This window comes from Pseudorasbora parva, chromosome 21 (assembly GCF_024679245.1).
Source record: "Pseudorasbora parva isolate DD20220531a chromosome 21, ASM2467924v1, whole genome shotgun sequence".
Lineage (NCBI taxonomy): Eukaryota > Metazoa > Chordata > Actinopteri > Cypriniformes > Gobionidae > Pseudorasbora > Pseudorasbora parva.
This window is the reverse complement of record NC_090192.1, coordinates 24,919,176-24,940,251: the sequence shown is the minus strand read 5'-3', so window position 1 is coordinate 24,940,251 and position 21,076 is coordinate 24,919,176. Positions and strand designations below refer to the sequence as shown.

The 21,076-nt window shown below is 38.3% G+C and overlaps 1 protein-coding gene and 1 long non-coding RNA gene across 3 annotated transcripts in view; one reads left to right on the top strand and one right to left on the bottom strand.

Annotated features, from left to right (window-relative positions):
* Nucleotides 1-908: 908 nt before the first annotated feature.
* The window catches only part of ppm1bb (protein phosphatase, Mg2+/Mn2+ dependent, 1Bb), a 44,723-nt gene continuing 24,555 nt past the window's right edge, over nt 909-21,076 (bottom strand). Inside the window, exons 2-6 of one of the 2 annotated variants that reach the window (XM_067430492.1) lie at nt 12,307-13,152; nt 8,534-8,651; nt 7,945-8,056; nt 7,166-7,223; nt 909-2,985 (exon numbers count right to left, since the gene is read on the bottom strand). In XM_067430492.1, the coding sequence (XP_067286593.1) occupies nt 2,956-2,985; nt 7,166-7,223; nt 7,945-8,056; nt 8,534-8,651; nt 12,307-13,137 (1,149 nt within the window). In that variant the 5' untranslated portion in view covers nt 13,138-13,152 and the 3' untranslated portion in view covers nt 909-2,955. Of the gene's footprint in view, nt 2,986-4,500; nt 6,477-7,165; nt 7,224-7,944; nt 8,057-8,533; nt 8,652-12,306; nt 13,153-21,076 lie in introns of those variants that run through there. The other variant, XM_067430491.1, reaches the window with a different exon arrangement.
* Nucleotides 17,131-20,121, top strand: LOC137056048 (uncharacterized). The gene is made up of 3 exons (XR_010900179.1): nt 17,131-17,430; nt 18,584-18,635; nt 19,480-20,121. It is a non-coding gene; the product is annotated as an uncharacterized lncRNA (long non-coding RNA).

Below are 21,076 nucleotides of genomic sequence, written 5' to 3'. Positions count from 1 at the left end.
CTTTGGAGTGCAGGAGAATATAGTAGAATTGCTTGCTTCCCACAAATGGAGTTATCTAAAGAGAAATGGTCAGGTGCCATTTTCCATCAAGACAATGCTCCTGCCCAAAGTGGCAACGAGTGGAAAAAGTGAAACCAAGTCCATCAGGCTCATGGTTTGGCCTTGTCTAGATTTGAACCATAGTGAATATTTGCCTCACATTAAACAATTTTCCACTCATAAATTGTAACATTATGTGGAACAACACAAACTCTTGAAAAAACTCTGCAAGCTGGAGAAGGCTATTCTGTGAAAAGTTACTTATAGTATTTGTATTATTTCTCATTTACTAAAATAGTTAAGAACCCAAAATATTTTGGCATTTTTGCCAAAGCCCAGGAGTGTATGCATTTGTTGAAGCCTTTATGCTTACATTTTTTTATGTTCAACTGCATTAATTCCAGGTGGAAAATTACTCATAATACAAAGTAGAGAATCTAAGTGTGTGTGTGTGTGTGTATATATTTTGCAATAAATAAACATACGTTTAGTAGTTCTTTCTCTTATTAAAGCCACTACCTTTGTACCTCATCTTGTCAGATTTTTGCAATGTTATAAATCACCTGGTAGTTGGTTGGTTTGGCCATTGGCTTAACTTTGAAATACTTTATAAATCCCTATAGGAAAATATCAGATTGGGAAAATACTTCAGGAACCAAGGCTGCCAAAAATGTAGAAGACGACTGTTGCACTCAAAGAATGCTAATGAACAGAAAACAGCTTCTGCATCGAAAGGTTTCCTGAGTGGAGAAAAAACAACAAATAAACAAGACAGTAATTTCACTTTCTCTGAATGATTCATGGTATGAATCCTTCTTTCCCCTCCTGGAATAATGCAAGATGACACCATTTTAACCACAAGCAAGTCATTGTGTTAACATCAAACTTTAGCAATCCTTTATTGAGGAGAACAGATCATATTCACTGTTTGCTACTGAAACATCACAACATCATACTGGGGACGTTCATTACATGGGCTTGTCGGGTGGTTAGAAAGAATCAGAGAGAAATAGAGGAAGGATGTGAGAGCAAGAGAATTTGATCACACTCTCCAAAATACACGGGACAGTAGTTTCCCCCTCCGGTGAAACCCTCTCTTCTTAAGCCAACAGGACTTGGAATAAATAAAATACTTTGTCTCAATTATTCTATGCAACAATAATTGTTGATATACACAATGCAAATGAATGTCCTTGAGCACTCACAGCACAAAATATATCTCTATCATCGACTCGATCTAGTCATCTTAAAATTAAGCTTTCCAGCATATGGCTACAAATTGTGTGTACCAGAAGAGGGGAAAACTGCAAAAATATATATACATACATAAACAATCATCTCATAAAATTCAATAACACACTCATTTTAAAGCTACACACCAGAGCAGGTGAAGTCGATGAATAAACAACAACAAAAAAAGGGAGGAAGAAAAGAAGGCCTCCAAAGCATGTCTGTGTCAGATGTACAGACAGGGCAGGAAAAAACTTGCATGTGAAGTAAATGGAGTAAGAACGTGAATGTATACGATGAAGCGAATCAAACGATAAATGCACATATGAGAGTGTTATGCACGAGCATGTACAAATGGGTGCGTGAAGGTATATGTAATGTGTATCAGTGTGAAATAAGGGGTACATTCATCCATAGCCGACTGTCCTGTAAGTACACCCTTACAGCATGGTTCACCTTTTACAGGCACGGTTCAAAAACAATCCTACATTAAGGATTTAGAAATAAAAATAAATCAGAACCAATCATGAATATTCAAGTACCTATCAGCCAGTCTGAGGAGAGAGCGTCCCCTCCCACTCTTTCACTCTGCTGTTAAAGGAGAAAAAAAATATAGCTATATACACATACATATTTCTGCAGTTTCACTTTAGAAATACTCTACCTTCTCATAGTTTCTCTTTCATATAGTTTTTAGTATTTTTTGTTTTTCATAAGCAAATGTGAGTGCAATCAAACAATACCAATTACGCCATATAATCTGTAATAAAAAAAAAATTAAAATGCTGAGTCAAAATGATAGAGGGGGAAACTATTCTAAATTCGGGACTTTTGTTAGAGAAAACCACAAACCAGAAGGCAAGCTGATGGGAGAAATTCGGTGGGGAGAGCTGGGGGGGGCGAAGAGTACGGAGCAGAAGAAGAGGAGTTCAGTTTTTATATACCGTCTCTTGGGTGACTATAAGGAAGTCACCGTGACAAGTTCCTCCGATCCGGGTTCGCCATAATCTCCTGCTGTCAATATGAGTGTCCTTTTTTTTTGTTTTACATTTTCGTTTTAACAGCAAGCACCAAAATGAATAACACAAGAAGAAAGTCGCCTCTGCCCCAAGAAGAGAAAAAGAAAAATCCACAACAGATACATGTCCAGCTGGTCAGGTAGAGCCTTGTAAGACTCGCAGGGTTAAAGTAGATGGCGGCGGAAAACGGTGAACAAGAAACTGAGATCATGCCTCCAAAAAGCTGCAACATGCGTGATGTGAAGGGGTTAAAAGAGAGCCGCGTCTGAACAAGGGTCCCTGTCCCTCTCAGAGCCCGCTGGCCCCGCCCTCCTCCAGCTGAGTTCAGAGTTCATGCCTCCAAATTAGCATCCAGCAACTTTTGCTCAAGCAGTCTCGTCGCTGCTCGTAATCGACACAGATTTCAGGAGGGAGGGGGATTGGGGGGGGGGAGTAAAAATAAATCTCTCTACCATACAATGCAGTTCTAAAAAAACAAACAAAAAAAACATCTTAACATTTTATGTAGTTTTCTCATCTTTAAAAACAAGCGTATGTATTCCCAGACTCGTTTAACATTTCCTATGACGCTCTCCGAATCGAAACCAAAAAAAGTGTGTGAGCAAGGGTTTTCTTGTGTGAACTGAGGACATTCTCGTGTGGATTCAGAAGCCGTCGGCTGCTCGGGCTACCAGGGGTCGTCCAGGTCAGCTCCGCTCTACAACAGGGAGAAAACAAGAAAGGGAAAGAAATGAGCAAACAGAGAAAAATTAAAAAGGGTAGAGCACTCACTAGTGAGAATCGGGGAAGTAAAAGAAACAGAATGAAATGTGTGAGGGTGTGAAAGCCGAGAACAGGTGAGAAAGGAAGATTTGTTCATTTTTTGAATTCCGTGAAACGGAAACACGATTACCCACTAACTAAACAAATTTACATAATTCTCATAGAAAATACATTACTGTTCAAAAGTTTCAGGTCAGTTTTTTGTTTCTTTAAATTACTTTTATTATTATTATTGTTATAAGGATGCATTAATATAAGCAAAAGTGACAGTAAATACATTTATAATGTTCTTTTGAGATTTCAATTAATCAAAACCATCTGAACATTTATCTCAGTTTCCACAAAAATAAGCAGTTGATGGATAGAAAATGTTTCTTCAGCAGCAAAACAGCATATTAGAATGATCTCTGAAGGATCATGTGACACTAAAAACTGGACTTCATGGCTGCTGAAAATTCATCTTTGCCATCACAACTAATTACATTTTAAAATATATTAAAATTAGGGCTGTCAACTAACGATTACTTTGGTAATCCAGTAATCGATCGATTTTTGACAAGTAATTGAGTAGACAGACATTTTTGTGGTGATAAAAATAGACCTAAGCAAACAATAGCCTTTAAAATGACTTAAAATACACACGCACACACACACATAAAAATACAATAACTGAGGCAATAATTGTTTCAAATAAAGTAATCAATCAACAAATCAATCACTTTAGTTTATAGAAATACATAAAAAAACCTTGACATAATCAAATTTAGCCCTAATTAAATGAGAAAATATTTATTTTAAATTGTAATAAAACAATATTTATGTTTGATCAAATAAATGCACCCTTGGTGAGTATAAGAGACTTCTTTCAATTCATTATCAAATCTTACAGACCTCAAACTTTTGAACAGTAAGTGTAGGTGCCTTCTAACCTACAGGTGACTCCAATGTAGGCAGAGGACAAAACAAAAGGGGGAAAAAAGCTTACCAATAACAAAATCTGCATAAAACCAGAATAAGAGTAGTAGCATTCATTCGTAAAAAAAAAAAAATATACATATTATAATAAACGTAAAATAAATAAATAAAAAAAGCTAATGAAAATGTAAAACAATTACAAATAAAATGGGTGGGAAAAGACCTCCAAGGCCTGGTCAGCCTTTTTTTTTTTTTTTTTTTTTTTAAAGATGCATTTCCATCTAAAAAGAAAACAAAATTTGCCCAGACTGATTAATGCACATTTGAAGCTCACTTACCTCAAAACTCAAACTTCCACTGAGCTTACGAGTAAGAACATTGGCCATATAAGAGTACATATGGAAATATTGGAGTATTAATGATAGTTAAGAGCTCAAGTTCTTTCAAGAGCCATAAAAAGCATTCATGAGACTGTATGTGGTGTACCATCTCCACTAGAGTGATGAGATTTAATAAACCGCAGCCAAGACAGATATCGATAGTTGAATTAGATTTATTTTGATTATTTTGTTCAAAGAACTTCAGCGTGAAACAAAACAAATATAAACCTTTGCCCTGGATATACTGCTCTATGGACAATTAAGTAAAGCTCTTTCGATACTGCTGAGGGGGTATATTAGTAACATGAGTTTAATATAACAATGGCAGCATTAAGCATGCACTTACTCTAAGTGTTAAGAAGATTACACAGTTTGTATTATGCATTAACTTCCAAATCAACAAAGTAATCAGCTTCAAATGGCTGGATAAATCAGCCGAAGACAACACATCACAAAAAGCAGTTGGGAACAGATTTCTTGCCATATGACACAATCCATGTGGACAGAATTCAGCTTGCTTTCCAAAAAACCTGGGTCATAAGAATAAGTGCAATAAGAAGCCCTGTGCAAATACTGCAGAGTACAGACATTCATGAATGATGTAGCAGCGTTGCCTAATGTGTAGAGTTCTCCTAAAGGTAATGCAGTCTGTATTGTCCCCTTCAACAAATGACTTTTATATTGCAAACGTAAAGTCAATGACTGAATAGTGAGTTTGTGAGAACATATGATTGTGTAAGCTTCAGTAATGTCCTATGGTCCATGCTTATAAAGCCAGTGCATTCCCATTTTGTGCTTATTTCCTCAAGGAAACACCTGGATAACTGAACACTTAAAGAGCAGACACAGGACATATTAAAGAGGTCAGCTCAAATTATAAATCAATATGAAAGATATGGAGAGAGACAATATATACACACACAGCATTAGAGTTCCCTTTTAAATGGTGAAAGAATGGCTTTTGATCAGTTAATCAATCATCTTGCATAACATTTGATTCACACACACACTAGATAAAGAGCATAAATCAAGCTGTACCTGATGTTTACTACAGTAGGTTAATATCCTAGAATTACGATCAACCACGAGACAACCCAGGATAAGGTGTACACATGCATCGCATGGCACGAGAGCAAACAGTTGTGTGTATTCTTGGCACAGCCCAGATTGTCCCCTTAAACCATTCCCACTCCCAACTTAATACATGGGTAAACTCGCTGGGTGTGAAACAGTGACGGTCAAGTAATTCAGTTGTGTGACAGTAGCCAAAACTCCTTAAAGGGACAGTTTACCCAAAAATGATGTTCACCCATCAAGTCATTATAAACCTGCATGACCTTTTCTTCTGCAGAACACAAAAAAATCTAAACAAAACTAGACAAAACTAAAAACTGTTCCACAGAAGAAAGTCACACAGGTTTGGAATGAAATGAGAGTGCATAAACTACAAATTTCACATTTGTATAAACTATCCTTTCAATCCTTGAATAGATTACTCATCCAGGTCTAATTTTAAAAACACTAAGCTAAGGGCAGAGATATGAGAAAGTGCTTACTGCAGACAGAGCTGGGATATGCCAAGGTTAACCTCACTTGCAGTTGCAGAGCAGGTTTTTAGAGATAAGAATTTTGCGCAGAACTTCCTTAGTATGCGACTTTTACTGTGTGCAGAGCTCTCCAAAACACCCAAAGTGCTATCTCAAAACCATAAAGACATCCAAAAACCTGCACTGAAACTGCTCTAAGGAGGAACATTGCCAAAAGCAACCTAGCAATCTGGGGAAAAGGGTTTGATAGCAGGGCTGGGTTTAGTGGGTCCTAATTAGGGTCATGCAGTGGGGGCGTCAGAGAGCTCGTCCAGAGATGGTGACGTGGCAGCTTCGTCCTGTTCCTCCTCAGGGCTGAGGGGTTCAGTGGCTGGGGACGGTGGGGGTGAGCGAGGTTCCTCCTGTGGGTCGGTCCGTGTTGTGGCACCTGTCCCGTAGGACAGCCGGTAAGTGGAGAGCGCCTGCTCCAGCACTTGGCGGTATTCGCCTCGGTGACTGAGCCGGAACTGTCGTAGCGCCTCCAGCAGTTGGGCGGCTGCGGAGCTGCCTTCCTCCTCACCGCCGGCTGCTCCCTCCTGGCTGTCCTGGTGCAAGACGCCAGTGTCAGTGGACAGAGCAGGTTAAGAGACCCCGCTTAAAGAGCGGGCCACCTGCCCATGACCTTACACTGCCCTTTCATTTAGAAAGAAGCACGCTTGAGGGGCGACAAAATAAGCTGTAAGTGGTGGCAAATGTGTGTTCGTCTGTGTGTGCACGAGCGAGTGTACAAAAGATGCAGGAGCTTGTCAACACGGGTCTCTTCTCACAAGTCTTAGGAGCGATAAACTTGCTGAAGTAGCATTACCAAGATGCGAACACAAATACAAACCATTACAGAGTGGCACAAGCAAAGACGGACAAACAAAGCCAAGGCCTGCAAAAAAGCCTTGCATTTACATCTTAAATGCAGAGGCGCTGCTCTTAAAAATAGTGGTGTTTGGATGTTTAATCTGACCTATATATAAAGCTATCTCAGAGTACCAGTTATGCTTGCCTAAGTAGGACATTTGCTAATCACTTACTAAATGTATCACTTCTCATGATCAAGGGAGTAAACGTATGCATAAAAGTGGTAGCGTCAGCTACCTACATTAAAGTCCAAATATTTGCTGGTGTGATGCATTAAAAGTATTAAGATGATGAGTGAATTAATGGACTTAAGTCTAAGCAAGAAGACTTAAGTGACCTTTCGTTTTTAATTCTTATACGAACAAAAAAAAGAGGAAACACTCACCCCATCTTCTTCTCTGTGTGGGTTTAGCCTGTTGTAAACGGCTTCAATTACACTACGTCTGGAAGAGAAAAGAAAAGAGTTAAACAGAACCTCAGATTTTTCATTTTATTATTTTCATTTGTACTCGATTCTTATATATGGATATTTCTTTTACAGCTGTATTCTCGCACCAAGAATCAATATCTTGAATTAATTTAAGATAATCACAAAAGTAATTGTATATACTACATAATTATATAACAGCAGCATTATAAAATATGAAATAATTTCAAATTTTAGTTAATATACAATTCTGGATGATACCAATAGGCCTATAATTGTGTTATGACAAACTGATATAGTTTAAATTAAAACTACACTATTGTATGTAAAGTGCGTTGAGCTCCTAGAAAATGTTCAACAAATTATTATTATTGTGTCTAAAAGTGAATTTAGGCATCACAATATAACCATAAGTCCAACATGTTTACAATAAGAAAAATGTATAGTTTCTAAAGACATTTACTAGAGATTAAAGATTAAAATGTTTAATCCAAATGAAAATAAGAGTCTGTCCAATTAAATATTCAATATCTATCAATATGACCAATATCAACAGATGGATCAAACTCATATATCCACTAAGGTGAAGGCACACTGTGATTTATATTCATCATATCAAAATAACATTGCATTTCTGAGTTTCTGCTGACTCCTACCTCCAATACAATTGAAGAGCAATTACAAAATGGCTTTGATCTGCAGAAATGGACAAATGTTACTTGATTTTTGAACCGTACTTGCTAGCGAGACCACCTCCCGGTGGCAGGTTGGGGATGCTCTCAGGGCGGAGGTTGTGCATGATGTGGCTTAGATCTGGGATGCCTTCCTCCCCTGACTTCTCCATGATTTCTGCAGAGAGACAATTACATTACAAATATGGAATAATGGAATAGTGTGCTAATGGATGCCTGAAGCATTTCTTCCACCATGACTACGGCTGTGAAAAAGGTGTAGGCATTGGTTCAGCCAACCCGATTAGACACAGTGTGAGAAAAAATAACATCCAGCTGGAGGAAGAACGGCAAACAGGTTTCATCACAGCTGTCCTGACTTATATCTAGTAGAAAATACAAGAACCTTGTTCAGAATTGATACATTCCCCATCCAGGAAGGATCATACGAGCCACCGGACAGTTTAGAACATGCCAGAATGTTAAAAGAAGAAACATGGGGAGAAGAAGAGGACTGCAATATACGCATCATGGCTGATGCTAAGGTCTTGGCATTAGGACATTTTTTTGAATAAATAACAAGATGACCATTTCCACAACGCTTAAAGGACAATGCAGAAAACTAGCTTACAAATGAACAGGTGTCACCACTTACCTTCAACACGAGCCTCCAGGAACTTGTCCAACTCTGCCTCTCTCTTAACAGCCTCCTCTGATACCTTCGGTGCATTGGGGAAACATACTAGAACAACACTCATGTTGTCACGGCTTCCCTGGTTAGGACAAAAAAAAAAAAAAAAAAAGACAGTAGGTTAAAAAAGGCAGTTCACTGGACAAAAGTCCAACATGTCAAGCAAGTGCTTATAACACCACAAGCTTCTATTGTAAACCACTATAAATCTAGACCGCTTCCAATTTTGCCAATGTTTACCTCAGATGGAAATGTGTGACATCTATTCATACTTGGAAACTAAGCAGACCATCGTAGAGAAACATCTTCCAAGTGTGTGTGTGTGTGTGTGTGTGTGTGTGTGTGTGTGTGTGTGTGTGTGTGTGTGTGTGTGTGTGTTTGGGGGGAGTTTCCAATGTATATGAGCCATTCATCATAAAAATAAAAAAGAAAACTATGAAGAAGGTTACAGACTAATTCGGAAAGCCCTGACATAAACTTGAGCAAATCCATGCCAGATCCAGAGCTGTGACCTCACTCACTATGTCTCTGGCTCTATCTGATCATCTGGAGAGATGGTGTCAGCACAGGCAGAGGGCTCATGTGTTTTTCAAAAAGGGCAAATGCAGGGATTTTGGATTCTTGAATGTCATGAGACAGGGAAAAAATTAAACGCTTAAATGCAAAGTGGAAAAGGGGAGTGGGGATTGTTTTTATAGAATCATGAGTTACACACAACTGGTCAATCTAATGAGACTAGCAGGACTAAAGGGATTATGTAAAGATTCAATGATTCAACTTCATTAAGTTGTACTAATGTAAAACAGAACAAATAGACTAAGGTACAACAGTAACATGATTTAATGGGTAAGCATAAGACGTGATATCCAATTTGTAAACAAATGACTGATTGTCAACAGTTTTTTTAATGAGTCAGTCAAAAATATTCAAGTAACAGCCTATTTCAGTGCAAGCTATGATGTCCGATTAGAGGGAGAGAAGAAAAAATTGCTTGCATAATAGTCAGTGCATCATTCAAAGATAATTAGGAATAAATAAAATTAAAGTTACCATTAGACTTGCAAATATATGTATTTACTGACTGGCTGATCAAAAAAGAAAAATATATATATATATATTTTTTTTGTAAAAAATGAAGAAGCGTATTAATAAATGCACACCTAACCATGGATTTTCCCCACATATACCATTGTCACTTTGACTGCAGTGACAAGTTAAAGCTGTTATTGATGTATGTAGTGCAAAATGTGACGAAATGTAAAAAATTATGTGGCTCATTAATCTAGCATTCTGCATAGACAGAAGAGATAAAGTAGTGTATTAAGATTACATTTATATGAATGAGAGAGAGAGAGAGAGAGAGAGAGAGAGAGAGAGAGAGAGAGAGAGAGAGAGAGAGAGATTGTGTAAATGATCTGCATCTGTGCAGTGTTTCACTACTAACAATGAAGGTGTGTGTTTAATTACTTCAAAAACAGCAAAATTACCACCTTGTTGCTGAAGAAAATATAATTTATTGATTCACTTGTGAAGCTACTTTAGTCACAAGGCAGCATTCACAAACAAGTTTCTGTGCTCCTGAATGTTTTTGTGTGTGTACAGTAGGGATGGGCATTTCAAGCAAAAATAATATTCGGAGATCGATGGGAATTATTTGATTATTATTCGAAAATCGCAACTCCTCCGCATGCACGCATGTATAGTCTACACAGAAACAGAGAGAGAAAGCCCATTCACACTCTCATTCTGTTTAATAACAAACTGTTACATGCATTAGGGAATAGGCTATATTAACTCAAGCCATATCATTATTGTAACATGCTGAAACATTATTTGATGTTATTTGACATCGCCCCAAGTTACCGTAACCGGTGTATGCCACGCAAGTGTACAGTGTGTGTGAGCAACACTCGAGTGCACGCTTGTTCAGGAAGAAAAGTAACCAGTGTGTGTGTTTAAGCTGATTACAATGTCATTAGTTCAATAACGTAAGGGATGATGATAGTGTTGTTGAGGATTTACCTTAGATACGACCAAGAGAGAGCCATTGTTCACGCTTTTTTTTTTATTTTATCATCCTCCCATCCGATAATTGACACAACCATTAAAATAGGTCAGTTCTGTTTTTAATGTTAAAGTAGTTATAAATCGTTTTGGTTCTTTAATAAATTAATTTAGAAAAATGTTTTCAAAAAAGGATTTTTTGTTTTTTTAAAGCGACACTGTGTAACTTTTTTAGTTTATTCCTAGCTAAAAACACTTGGTTCTTTTAAAAATATATGTGCCATTAATGTATATTTACTTCTTTCAAGTAATAAAGTCTTCTTGTAAGTTTATAATATGCCATTGAAAATACATACGGGTGAGGGGTTCGAATGCCGGTCGCCATGTTGCCCCTCCATCTTGAAAGTACATTAGCCAAAGAGGGACATACACATAAATTCAAGCTTCGCCTTTCACGTTTTAAGACTCGATGGCACCGTGTCGAATGTGAAGAGGGGGATTGCCGTGTTAATCTTGGACTAAATCGGCCACCGTAGGAGTTCAAACGGAATCGGAATTGAGAGGAACAGAAACTAATATTCACACAATGTTCATATACCTTTTCACCGCTAGATGGGGGAAAATATCTTTAAATTCAAGTTTTTGTTTTATAAAGTGCTGAGCAAGCAGCCAGCGGTAGACCGTGAGTTAACTTCATGTTTGATCAGTTTTGTCTCTCAAAGCAACACTTGACTTGTCTTGCCTAAAGTCAAAAGATGAAAAACACTTAAATTATATCAAAATGTTTATGTTTACTATGACTACCACAGTAAAAAGGCGTTTTTGGCATGCTGAGGCATGGGCTGATGCTGCTCGCAAATGAAACAGCCTATATAGGCCACAAATACGAGCTGCATTTAATTCTTCATCAGCTCATGCTCAAACACCGCGATAGAATTTATTTGTATTTTCAGGATTCAAATTACTCAGATTTTCCGAGTATGGCCCTGTATGACTTCATAAAGTACGGATTTGCTTGTATGGGCACTTCTCCCAGATGAGCGCTTGCGCACACCAACCACATTCTGGTAAGTCTCCCATAACCCAAACAAGGCCATAAACGAGCCTCGTTTGGGTTATGGGAGCCGTCGGCAGCGCTGTCATTTTGTTTTAAGACTATGAAATCAACAGTGTCATTAAACAAGTGTGTATCCTTGTTCAGCTCCCCAAATAACCAAGCATTAAGGAAACATTGGATGCAGTTTGTTTTTCCAGAGCAGCAATGGAGTTCTGCAAGTGTGTTTTTTCTCGATCAAAAGTCAAAAACGCATGTGGTGAGGTACACTGCATCAAACTTACAGTATTTATAGAGTAAGTGCATCTAATGTAAACAACATAAATGTATAATAAATCGAAAGTTATCCAGGGATGCCATGATTTATTGTGTGTGTGTGTGTGTGTGTGTGTGTGTGTGTCCCATGTGTGTAACTCTGCCCACCTGCACAATCTCAGCTGTTTTCGGAAAGACTCGGTACAGTTTATCTGTCTTTTATAAATATGATAAAACTAAAGAATCTTCGAAATATGAAGGATGCAATACTACTCTATAGGTTAACATGAGACTGACAGAATCTGTGTTATGTACCCTTTAAAAAAAAAAAAGTAATTTTGCTCATAAATGTTTAAGGCAAGTAAAAGTAAATTTAAATTTTGTATAAACTATCCTTTAAAGAAATTTTTTGTGATCTCCTCACCTTATGTAAACAGGTGTCCACCACAGAGTTGCAAACCTTCTCCAAATCATCCAACACCTCCAGCCGAGAGCGCACAAAATCACACAGCTCCTCATTGCTCATCACGTCCCAGATGCCATCGCAGGCGAGCACCACAAATTCATCCTCGTCTGAAACGCGTGGGATTTCAAACACCTCCGGTTCCGGAGATACCAGCTGCTCTGTGGGGCCTTTTCCATCCACACACTTGTAGTCATAGTCCCCCAGTGCGCGGGACACAGCCAGAGAACCATTCACCCGTTGGATCATCACAGAACCTCCTGCGTTCTGAATGCGCTCTTTTTCACGTGGGTTGCACGGCTTGTGGTCTTGCGTGGAGAACCGGACCTGTCCGGCACGGCTTAGCACGGCACGGGAGTCTCCGCAGTTGATGAAATAGAGGTGCTCGGGGGACATCAGCACACCGACCGCCGTGGAGCCACTACGGTCCATGCCGTTGCGCAGATCCGAGAAGTTGCGCATGTACTCGTCGATCTTCAGGAAGCCAGAACGAATGCCACTCTTAACACCTTCCACGGAGTCGGGGCCCGAACGGAAGTCCTCGCTGCTGGTTATGATGTGCTCCAGCAGGTGTTTGGAGCAATAGTTGGCCACACGGGAGCCAGCATGGCCATCATACACCGCAAAGAAGGACCAGTCGTCCAAGCCGTGCGGCAGACCCACTACGGCCGTGTGTGCATCCTCCATCTCTACTCGCCAGCCCTGCATGCTGCTCAGGCCAAAGCGCAGACCGTTGCCCGACCCATGAGCATTGTGTTTCTCTGTCTTCGGTTTGTCCAAGAAGGCCCCCATGGCTCAGGACACCGTCTGCAAGATAAAGAGTGATGCAAAGCTGTTTTACTACAACAAAGGGCATTTTGAGAGGTTAAAGGCATTAGTTTACCCCAAAATTTAAACTATCATCATTTACTTACCCTAATGTCATTATTACCATTAAAACTTTTGTTAATTGTCAAAAAAACTAATTAACATTTTTAAAGAAACAAGGTTTTTTATTTTAATTTTAAAGATATTTAAAATATCTTAATTTGTGTGTTAAAGACAACATGGGAGTAAATGACAATAACATTTTCATTTTAGGTGAATAAGCCTTTAACAATACCATGCAATGTTCTTCTAAATGTGTTAATGGCAATTTAACTCAAACACAGGTTGGGCTTTTTTAGGACATCAGCCAAACAAACACTTGAGTACACCAACAAAACCGTAGCGCTGACAACAATGTTCTTAAGCATTACACAAAGTCATCAATCCTCTTTTGTTCATGAAACTGGGCATGTATAAACGTATGAGAATGAAGGCTATGAAAGGGACAACTGCCTACTGACAGATCTTGATGTGAGCTAAAGGCTACTGTAACAGCAGCTATGAAGACAATGACAAACTGCCAAAAGCAACTAAATATTATTTCAAACAAGCCTCAGCAATTACAATCATCAAGAGCAATTAAATATGAGCATAGAAGCATTAGAGGACTAAATCAGTCAGAATTCACCGAGTTGGCAGCAAAATAAAAAAACAAATACATTAAATGGCATAGATTTTAAACATTTAGCATGACGCTAAATACAATTCTTTGCAGAATTGGAAAGTATTGAATTTTTTCACTGATCAACTAGACCCATTTTGTCAGCACTCATCATTACGTAAAATTTGTTGATATGGAGCAGGCGAGTGTTCAGAAGGAGAAAAGTTGGGGTCAGAAAGACATTTTTTTTTCTGCTCACCAAGGTTGCATTTATGTAATTAAAATACACTAAAAACTTAATTATTGTAAAAAAATAAAATAAAATAAAAACATTTTAAAAAGTAATTTATTCCTATGATGGCAAAGCTGCCATTACTCCTATCTTACATGAACTTAAGTTCTAAAATCTATTAAATATGATTAATTGATTGACTGAAATATTGGTTCTGCACCGATCGGTTACTGGATACACAATATTCATTCTTCATTCACAAATCTTAATTCTGTAAGATAAATCAAGTTGTGAGCATGACTGTAGGATTTCAGTGAAGTGGCAGCTTAGAGAAATAGCATGAATGAAAGTTTACTGTCAAAAGCTGGATATAACTCCTAAATTAAAGCATAAGGATGTCAAAAAAGGCTTCTGGATACATAAGCTACACAGATAGATGGGGTGTGTCCGGACAGTAACTCAAGCTCCTGCATCACATTTCATCTCGAGTGTCATCTCTACCATGAACCACGCTTGGAAAAAAAAAACTAGTAAGAAAAAACAAACTGGCTTTGGCTATCCTCAAGACAAGCACACAAACAGACATCAAACGCATGTGTGTACTGCACAACCGCCACATGCACGCAAAACTCTTTAAATGAGCTTGGCAGAACTTACAAGGCCAGAGGAAAAATGTATTATTGATTGCTACCAAGACAGAAGGCAAAATTTATTTTTCATAAGTCTGATTCCCCATCTGAATGCAGGATTAGAAAGTGTAGAGCAGCTTTAAGCTGCTTTGGGCAAACCCCAAGCATAAGACCATTACATGACTCCAGGAATAGCCACTGAAATGTATTACAAGCCCAAATAAGCCATTAGACAAATGGAACGAGAGCCGCCTCGTAAGCTATGTGATCACAGCTTGGGACCTTGACCTAGCAAACCCAAAAAAGACAGTAGGCTCCTAACTAGCAGTAACTCAAGGTTTGTCATTAGATATTACAAGCAGGGTCATGAGAGAGATCAAGTGACAGTTTCTCTCTATTCTCTCTCCCTCTTCGCAGGTCCGCTTATCAATCGGGAGAATGAGAACTGGCAGGGTAGAGATCCAGTGAAAGTTCCAGCATTCAGAGGATCATGGTCTTGTCCAAACCAGACCATGTGGCCCATCAGGGACTAAAACTAGACTTACCCAGAAGGGTGATGTCCACAGCCAGCTTTTTGCTCACTACTTCACACACGACAGGCATGGAAGGCATGTGACCAAAAAAGGCGGTTGTGAGCTGGGGTGTGTGTGTATGTGTGTGGTTGGATGAGGGCACAAGTTGTTGTGCAGTGTCATGGCTCGGCTGGCCAGGCTGTCGGTTTGGCAGGTCCTCCCCCTCCGAGCATGGCTCTATTAATATCCTTTCAAACTAAGATTGGGTTACTTGCTTCTGAAAGCGGGCAGGGGTAAAGTGCTGCATCCTTATGGCTGTCATTCATGCAGGGTAATGGGGCTTCTCCCCAACATTCAGGTTCAGACGTCCTTGTCAGATCCTCTTCTTTCCGAGGCCTTGAGGCTAGGATGATCTCTGTCAGCAGTAAATGGGTTGATCCATCATGCAGCGTTCGCTTTGATCAAACCCTGCCATTAGCATGGCAGATACACTCGAGAGGAAGCTTTGTTAATGCTCGGGCTTCAAAACAAGAGCACAAGACCAGGTGCAGTAAACGCACGGACGTATCAGATCAAACATTAATAAACAGGCACAACAGCAGGAAATGAGGGGGTTTGGAAAGGTGGCTTGATGTGGACCTGAAGAAGAGATGGTTGAAACTGGATGGTTTACTTTTATCTCCTCACCACACACTGAAGTCAAGATTAAACATTAGGGGTTTAACAATTTAGCGTTATTTTGAGATATCTCAATATAAAAAAAATTCAACAATAAGCAAATGAAGATATTTTTATGAAACCTGTGATTTCTGTCCTTCAATTTAAAGTCCATTTCTCTAAAACTTAAAAGACCACTAAAAAAGTCATAACAGCACCGTAGAAAACGAATAAATCAAGTGGTCTAATCTACATTTTCAGATAAGTCGTGATGGCTTGTATGATGAACTGATTAACAACGATGCAGGTAATGTAGTAAACACAGACGTTCAAATGCTTGCGTGATGTGCAAAAACAACATGAGAAAATGATTAAATGCAGAGCTCAAAGTTTTGGAAGAACTAACCATTTACAGTTTGGGAATATTGACATGCGATAAGAAGTTGCACTGGTCATCTGAAGCACAAACGATCATCAAAATCCAGTGCATCTTTCATCTGACCATGTGGATATTCTTTTCTCCCCCCTCAACATGAACATGTGAAACCATATAAACATGATATACACTTGAACCATTATATGGTTATCATGTTTATGTATGTTATACACTACAAATGCCGCAGTTTGCCTTATTAGCATTTTTTCCTATTCACTTTCCTTCTGTTCTGTAAAGGGATGCTCCTTTGGGTTCATTTTCCCGACCGACAACTGATGCTCATTAATTGATTATTAACTGACAGTTAAACCCGTGGAAGAAAGCCTTGTTTACTTTCGTCTGTCTCCGCAGCGTGAGCCTCAGGCTCGCGGATCCGCTGACTGCGCAGGCGCCTGTTTGGGAAAGTGTAGCCTACTCGACGCGCTAGCAGTTGTGCTGTTCTTTGAGACGACAGAGGGCGACTTGGAGTAATTGTTCTATATAGATGGCACTGGTGCCCGGGCAATACAGATATGCCTCGCTAGAGCGGCCAGCCTCGGGAAACGCCTTTTATTTGCTTTCCTCCATCAGTCCGGAGCTTGTACTACTGCTGTATTGTAATACCGCGTAGCTTATTTTGCACGTAACTTCTTCACCCTTTCTGTCGAAGTAGTCCCACACAGCAGGCTTCTTTCCCATTGCTTCATTTTGCCAAAGGTGGAACGTAACGAATTACATTTACTCGCACTACTATAATTGAGTAGTTTTTCTGTGTACTTCTATTTTTTTAAGTCGTTTAAAAAACCTGTTATTTTACTTTTACTTAAGTATGTTTTGATTGAAGTACACTGAAAAAAGTGAAACTACTGTGTCATTTATTTAAAGTACATTTTTACATTGGACTAAGTGAAAATCATGATTTCTGGTTTAAACCTGTTTTGTTCAGGTTTCCTTAAAGCAAATAACGAACACCCTAGACAAAATTAAAAGCAACAGTTTGAGTTAAATAGCATTTTTAACTCAAACCAGAGTTTTTAATGTCACGTGACCCCATGACGTCACATCAACGAACTCCTTGCTCGGCCAGCCAGAGTTTTTCAATCCGCCATTGCTCCCTTCGCTTCGAAGACATCAAGACTCCGGTCTGTGGCCCAGGAAATCTCCTTGACTCGGTAAGCATTCGATATTGTATTATTTTTTTACGTGAATAAGTGTTTTTCATTCATATTTATGGTTAGTGGCAGGATGGTCGACTGGGCTATTACTTTACATACAACTGTGTTTGTGCAGGTGTTAGCTAAAGCTATAGCCAAGCCTCTGTTTGACAAATTCAAAGTTAACTTTTTATTATTTCACTGTGATGTAATGTAAATTTGATGATGGTGTATTGTGATGATTGTTTGTCTCTAACACAGTTAGTCAAAGTGCTTGAATAAATTAACGTTGTTATACCTCTTTTCTCACATGCACTGCAACCGTCAACTAACGTTAAGTTAATTTAAGCACCTTGCAGCCTGCAGGAACAATATATGAAAAGGCCAATGTCCGAATTAGCTAATGTTCGATTGAGCCCATGTGTAATAACTCCGGAAAATAATTATTCTATTAGGTATTCTACATTTAAATGAACTTTAGATTTTGAATAAAAACTCCCGCCCGAGCGCGCCCTGCCCCCACGGCACCGTTTTGATATCTCCGTGCATGGGGGATGGGATCGATCGCAATCACAGAGCACTCGGCTCGGGTATTCATAACGGAGTGATGCAGACGGAGCAAAGTGACTCGTGAGTGTTTCAACTTTTCAAATTCATTCCTATGAAAGTTAAGCACAGGAATGTCACACGTACCGGTACTTTAGTCCCAATTTGGTACTGAAATTTTAAAAATTTTAAGATACCAGCATTTCTGTGGTACCGATTCGAGTATATCCGGTAAAGTGACCCGCTGCGTTCAGTCACTTCCTATCGTTACTGTGTATGTGAATATTAAGCTGCAAAATACTATTAAAATAGTACTCCTGCATGTTCTGTGTGGATGACGGGCACTTATGATGAATAACGTTAGCTCTTTGCTCTTGTGATGAATGAACTGACTCGTGCTGCGTTTTGCATTTATGAAATGCATTGGAATAGAAAATGTGTTCTGATTTAAGAATTCATATTCTATTGTTTCACCTGTCAGCATAATCTAGTATTGTACAATATCACCAGTATGTCTAAGGTCTAATTAATAATGACAGTCTAGTGATTATTTTGGAAAGTGCTTTAACTGCCCCAACAACAACAAACTAAATTGTGACATTTCAACTTTTCCTTTGTTTTACAGGTTGATTGTGTTTCCTGGAAATCTTGCAATTTTGGCCTTCTTGCTGAATTTGGTGAGTCCCAAAGAATACAACTGTGAACATTATTTTCATGTATTTTTAAATAGGAATGACTAACACTAGAGAATAGCTTTGAAATTACCACAGAGGTATCCTTGCTAATATTATACACTACATAATAGTATAAAAATACAATGGAAGGTTCACTTCATGTCAGTATTTAATTTATTTGATATATTTATTACATTTTTTGAGAGAACCCCAAATCAAAACTAATCTAGAAGTTACCCAATTTAATGTGGTTTCTTTTACCAGGCAGTATAAATAAATCAATAAAACGCAAAATTATTTCATGAAGCTTCAAATGTCCTAAAATATGGTGTAGAGATACTCGCAAGAAATCACTTGAACGCTTGTATCCCATTGAGATGTGCCATATCGTTTAATTTGATCTCACTTGCAGGCAGTGATGGCGCATTACATTTTTTAATATAAATACTGTTGTGTTTCTCGCATAAACTGATCGTTCCGTGTCTTAAGACATCAATGTGTCTCCACGAGCCACAGGGTTTAATATGGATCCCTATGTCTGTGTGTTTTTTACTCTCATAGAAGTAAAATTGACATGCATTATATGAGCAATGAGTTAAAAATCTTCATTTGTGTTATACACACATCTCGGATACCCTGGCGGTCAACAGATAAACATCACACTCTCATTTTTGAGGAATTCAAAATTTCCTAAATGATATTGACTGATATTTCTTCTTCTTTTTTGCCAGAACTGTCAAAATATATTTGTTAATCAATTAATTTGTGAATATGAATTTAATGTAAGATGCTATGCCCAATTTTGTACTACAGCTAATACTATTGTTTCTTTTCTTGTTTCAACAAGATCCTTTTGGATGGGCAGACCTGGCAGTCAAAAGGCCAGCCAAGTCGCGAGTTATTCTGAATCCCGATGACACCAGGAAGCTAATTCTCCCTCATGGCATTCCAGAGTCAATGGAGTATCTTATGGATGAAGTCCGGAAAGTGTGTGGGTTGAATGGCAATTTAGGACTGCAATACCAAGACAGAGACTTTGGAGATGCGCTAGTGAACTTGACATCTACTGTGGAACTTGAGGATTTGGCAACTATCAAGGTCATCCCAATAACTCATGATTGTAGCCAAGTAATCACTCTCACTGTCTGTGATGATATAGTGTCTGCTCAATCAGATGTAGTTAAGATGCATCTCTTAGCTCTGTATCATGCTTGAAGAAAATTTTTATCTCTATTTGCACTTTGAATATTGAGTACTTTGATTACGGTTGTACTTATTGTTTGCACTATGATTGACACTATGACAATTTGTGGAAAGGAGTTCAGTTAGGAGGTCAAAAGTTGTAGGAGCTCATAACACGTGCACCAAGTCTTAAAGGGTTAGTTCACCCAAAAATGAAAATTATGTCATTAATGACTCTGTCTAATGTCGTTCCACACCCATAAGACCTCTGTTTATCTTCAGAAAAAGTTTGATATTTTATATTTAGTCCAAGAACTTTATGTTCCTTCATTGAACATGTATATGCGGTATACTGTCCCTTTCCAGAAGGACCAGAAAGGTAATAACAACATAATCAAAGAAGTCCATATGTGAAATCTGTGGGTTAGTTAGAATCTCTTGAAGCATTGAAAGTGCATTTTGGTCCCAAAATAACAAAAACTATGACTTTATTCAGCAATGTCTAGACGCCATTGATAATGCTGAATAAAATCGTAGTTTTTGTTATTTTGGGACCAAAATGTATTTTTGATGCTTCAAGAGATTCTTACTAACTACTTTGATGATGTTTTTATTACCTTTCTGGTCCTTCTGGAAAGGAACAGTATACTGTGCATACATTTTCAATGAAGAGACAGAAAGCTCTCGGACTAAATATAAAATATCTTAAACTGTGTGAAGATGAACAGAGGTTTTACGGGTGTGGAGCGACATTAGGGTGAGTCATTATTGACATAACTAACGGAGAGTTTTAAAGGAGAGGTGTACGAAACAGTTTTGCATTAATGTGGTTGCATTTAGTGGAAGTTTACATAAGGTTTAAAAAAAGGTCTGGAAAAGACCATTTACTTTATTCCCCAAGTGTTGATGTGTAAAATGCATACCGGCTTGCCTTACTGGCAGCACAATTTGACAACAGTGATGTATCTTATAGAAAAACTATCACAATAAACATTTGGGTGTTTTGAGAGAATATTCCTGTCTTTATTTACAGTAAGTCAACTATTTTCTGACAATGCTTTTGTTTTATTTTAAATGTAAATGTTTCTTTTATATTAAAGCAAGTTTAGCTTTTTTCATGGTAAAAGTTAAGTTGTAACAAAGCAAAAATAAATATTATAGTAAAATGTTTTCTTGTGGCTAAAGAAAATATGATTAAGATATTATTCAAAAATATAGTTTGTACAGAATCAGAAATTTAATTTGAGCTAATTTAAAAAAAA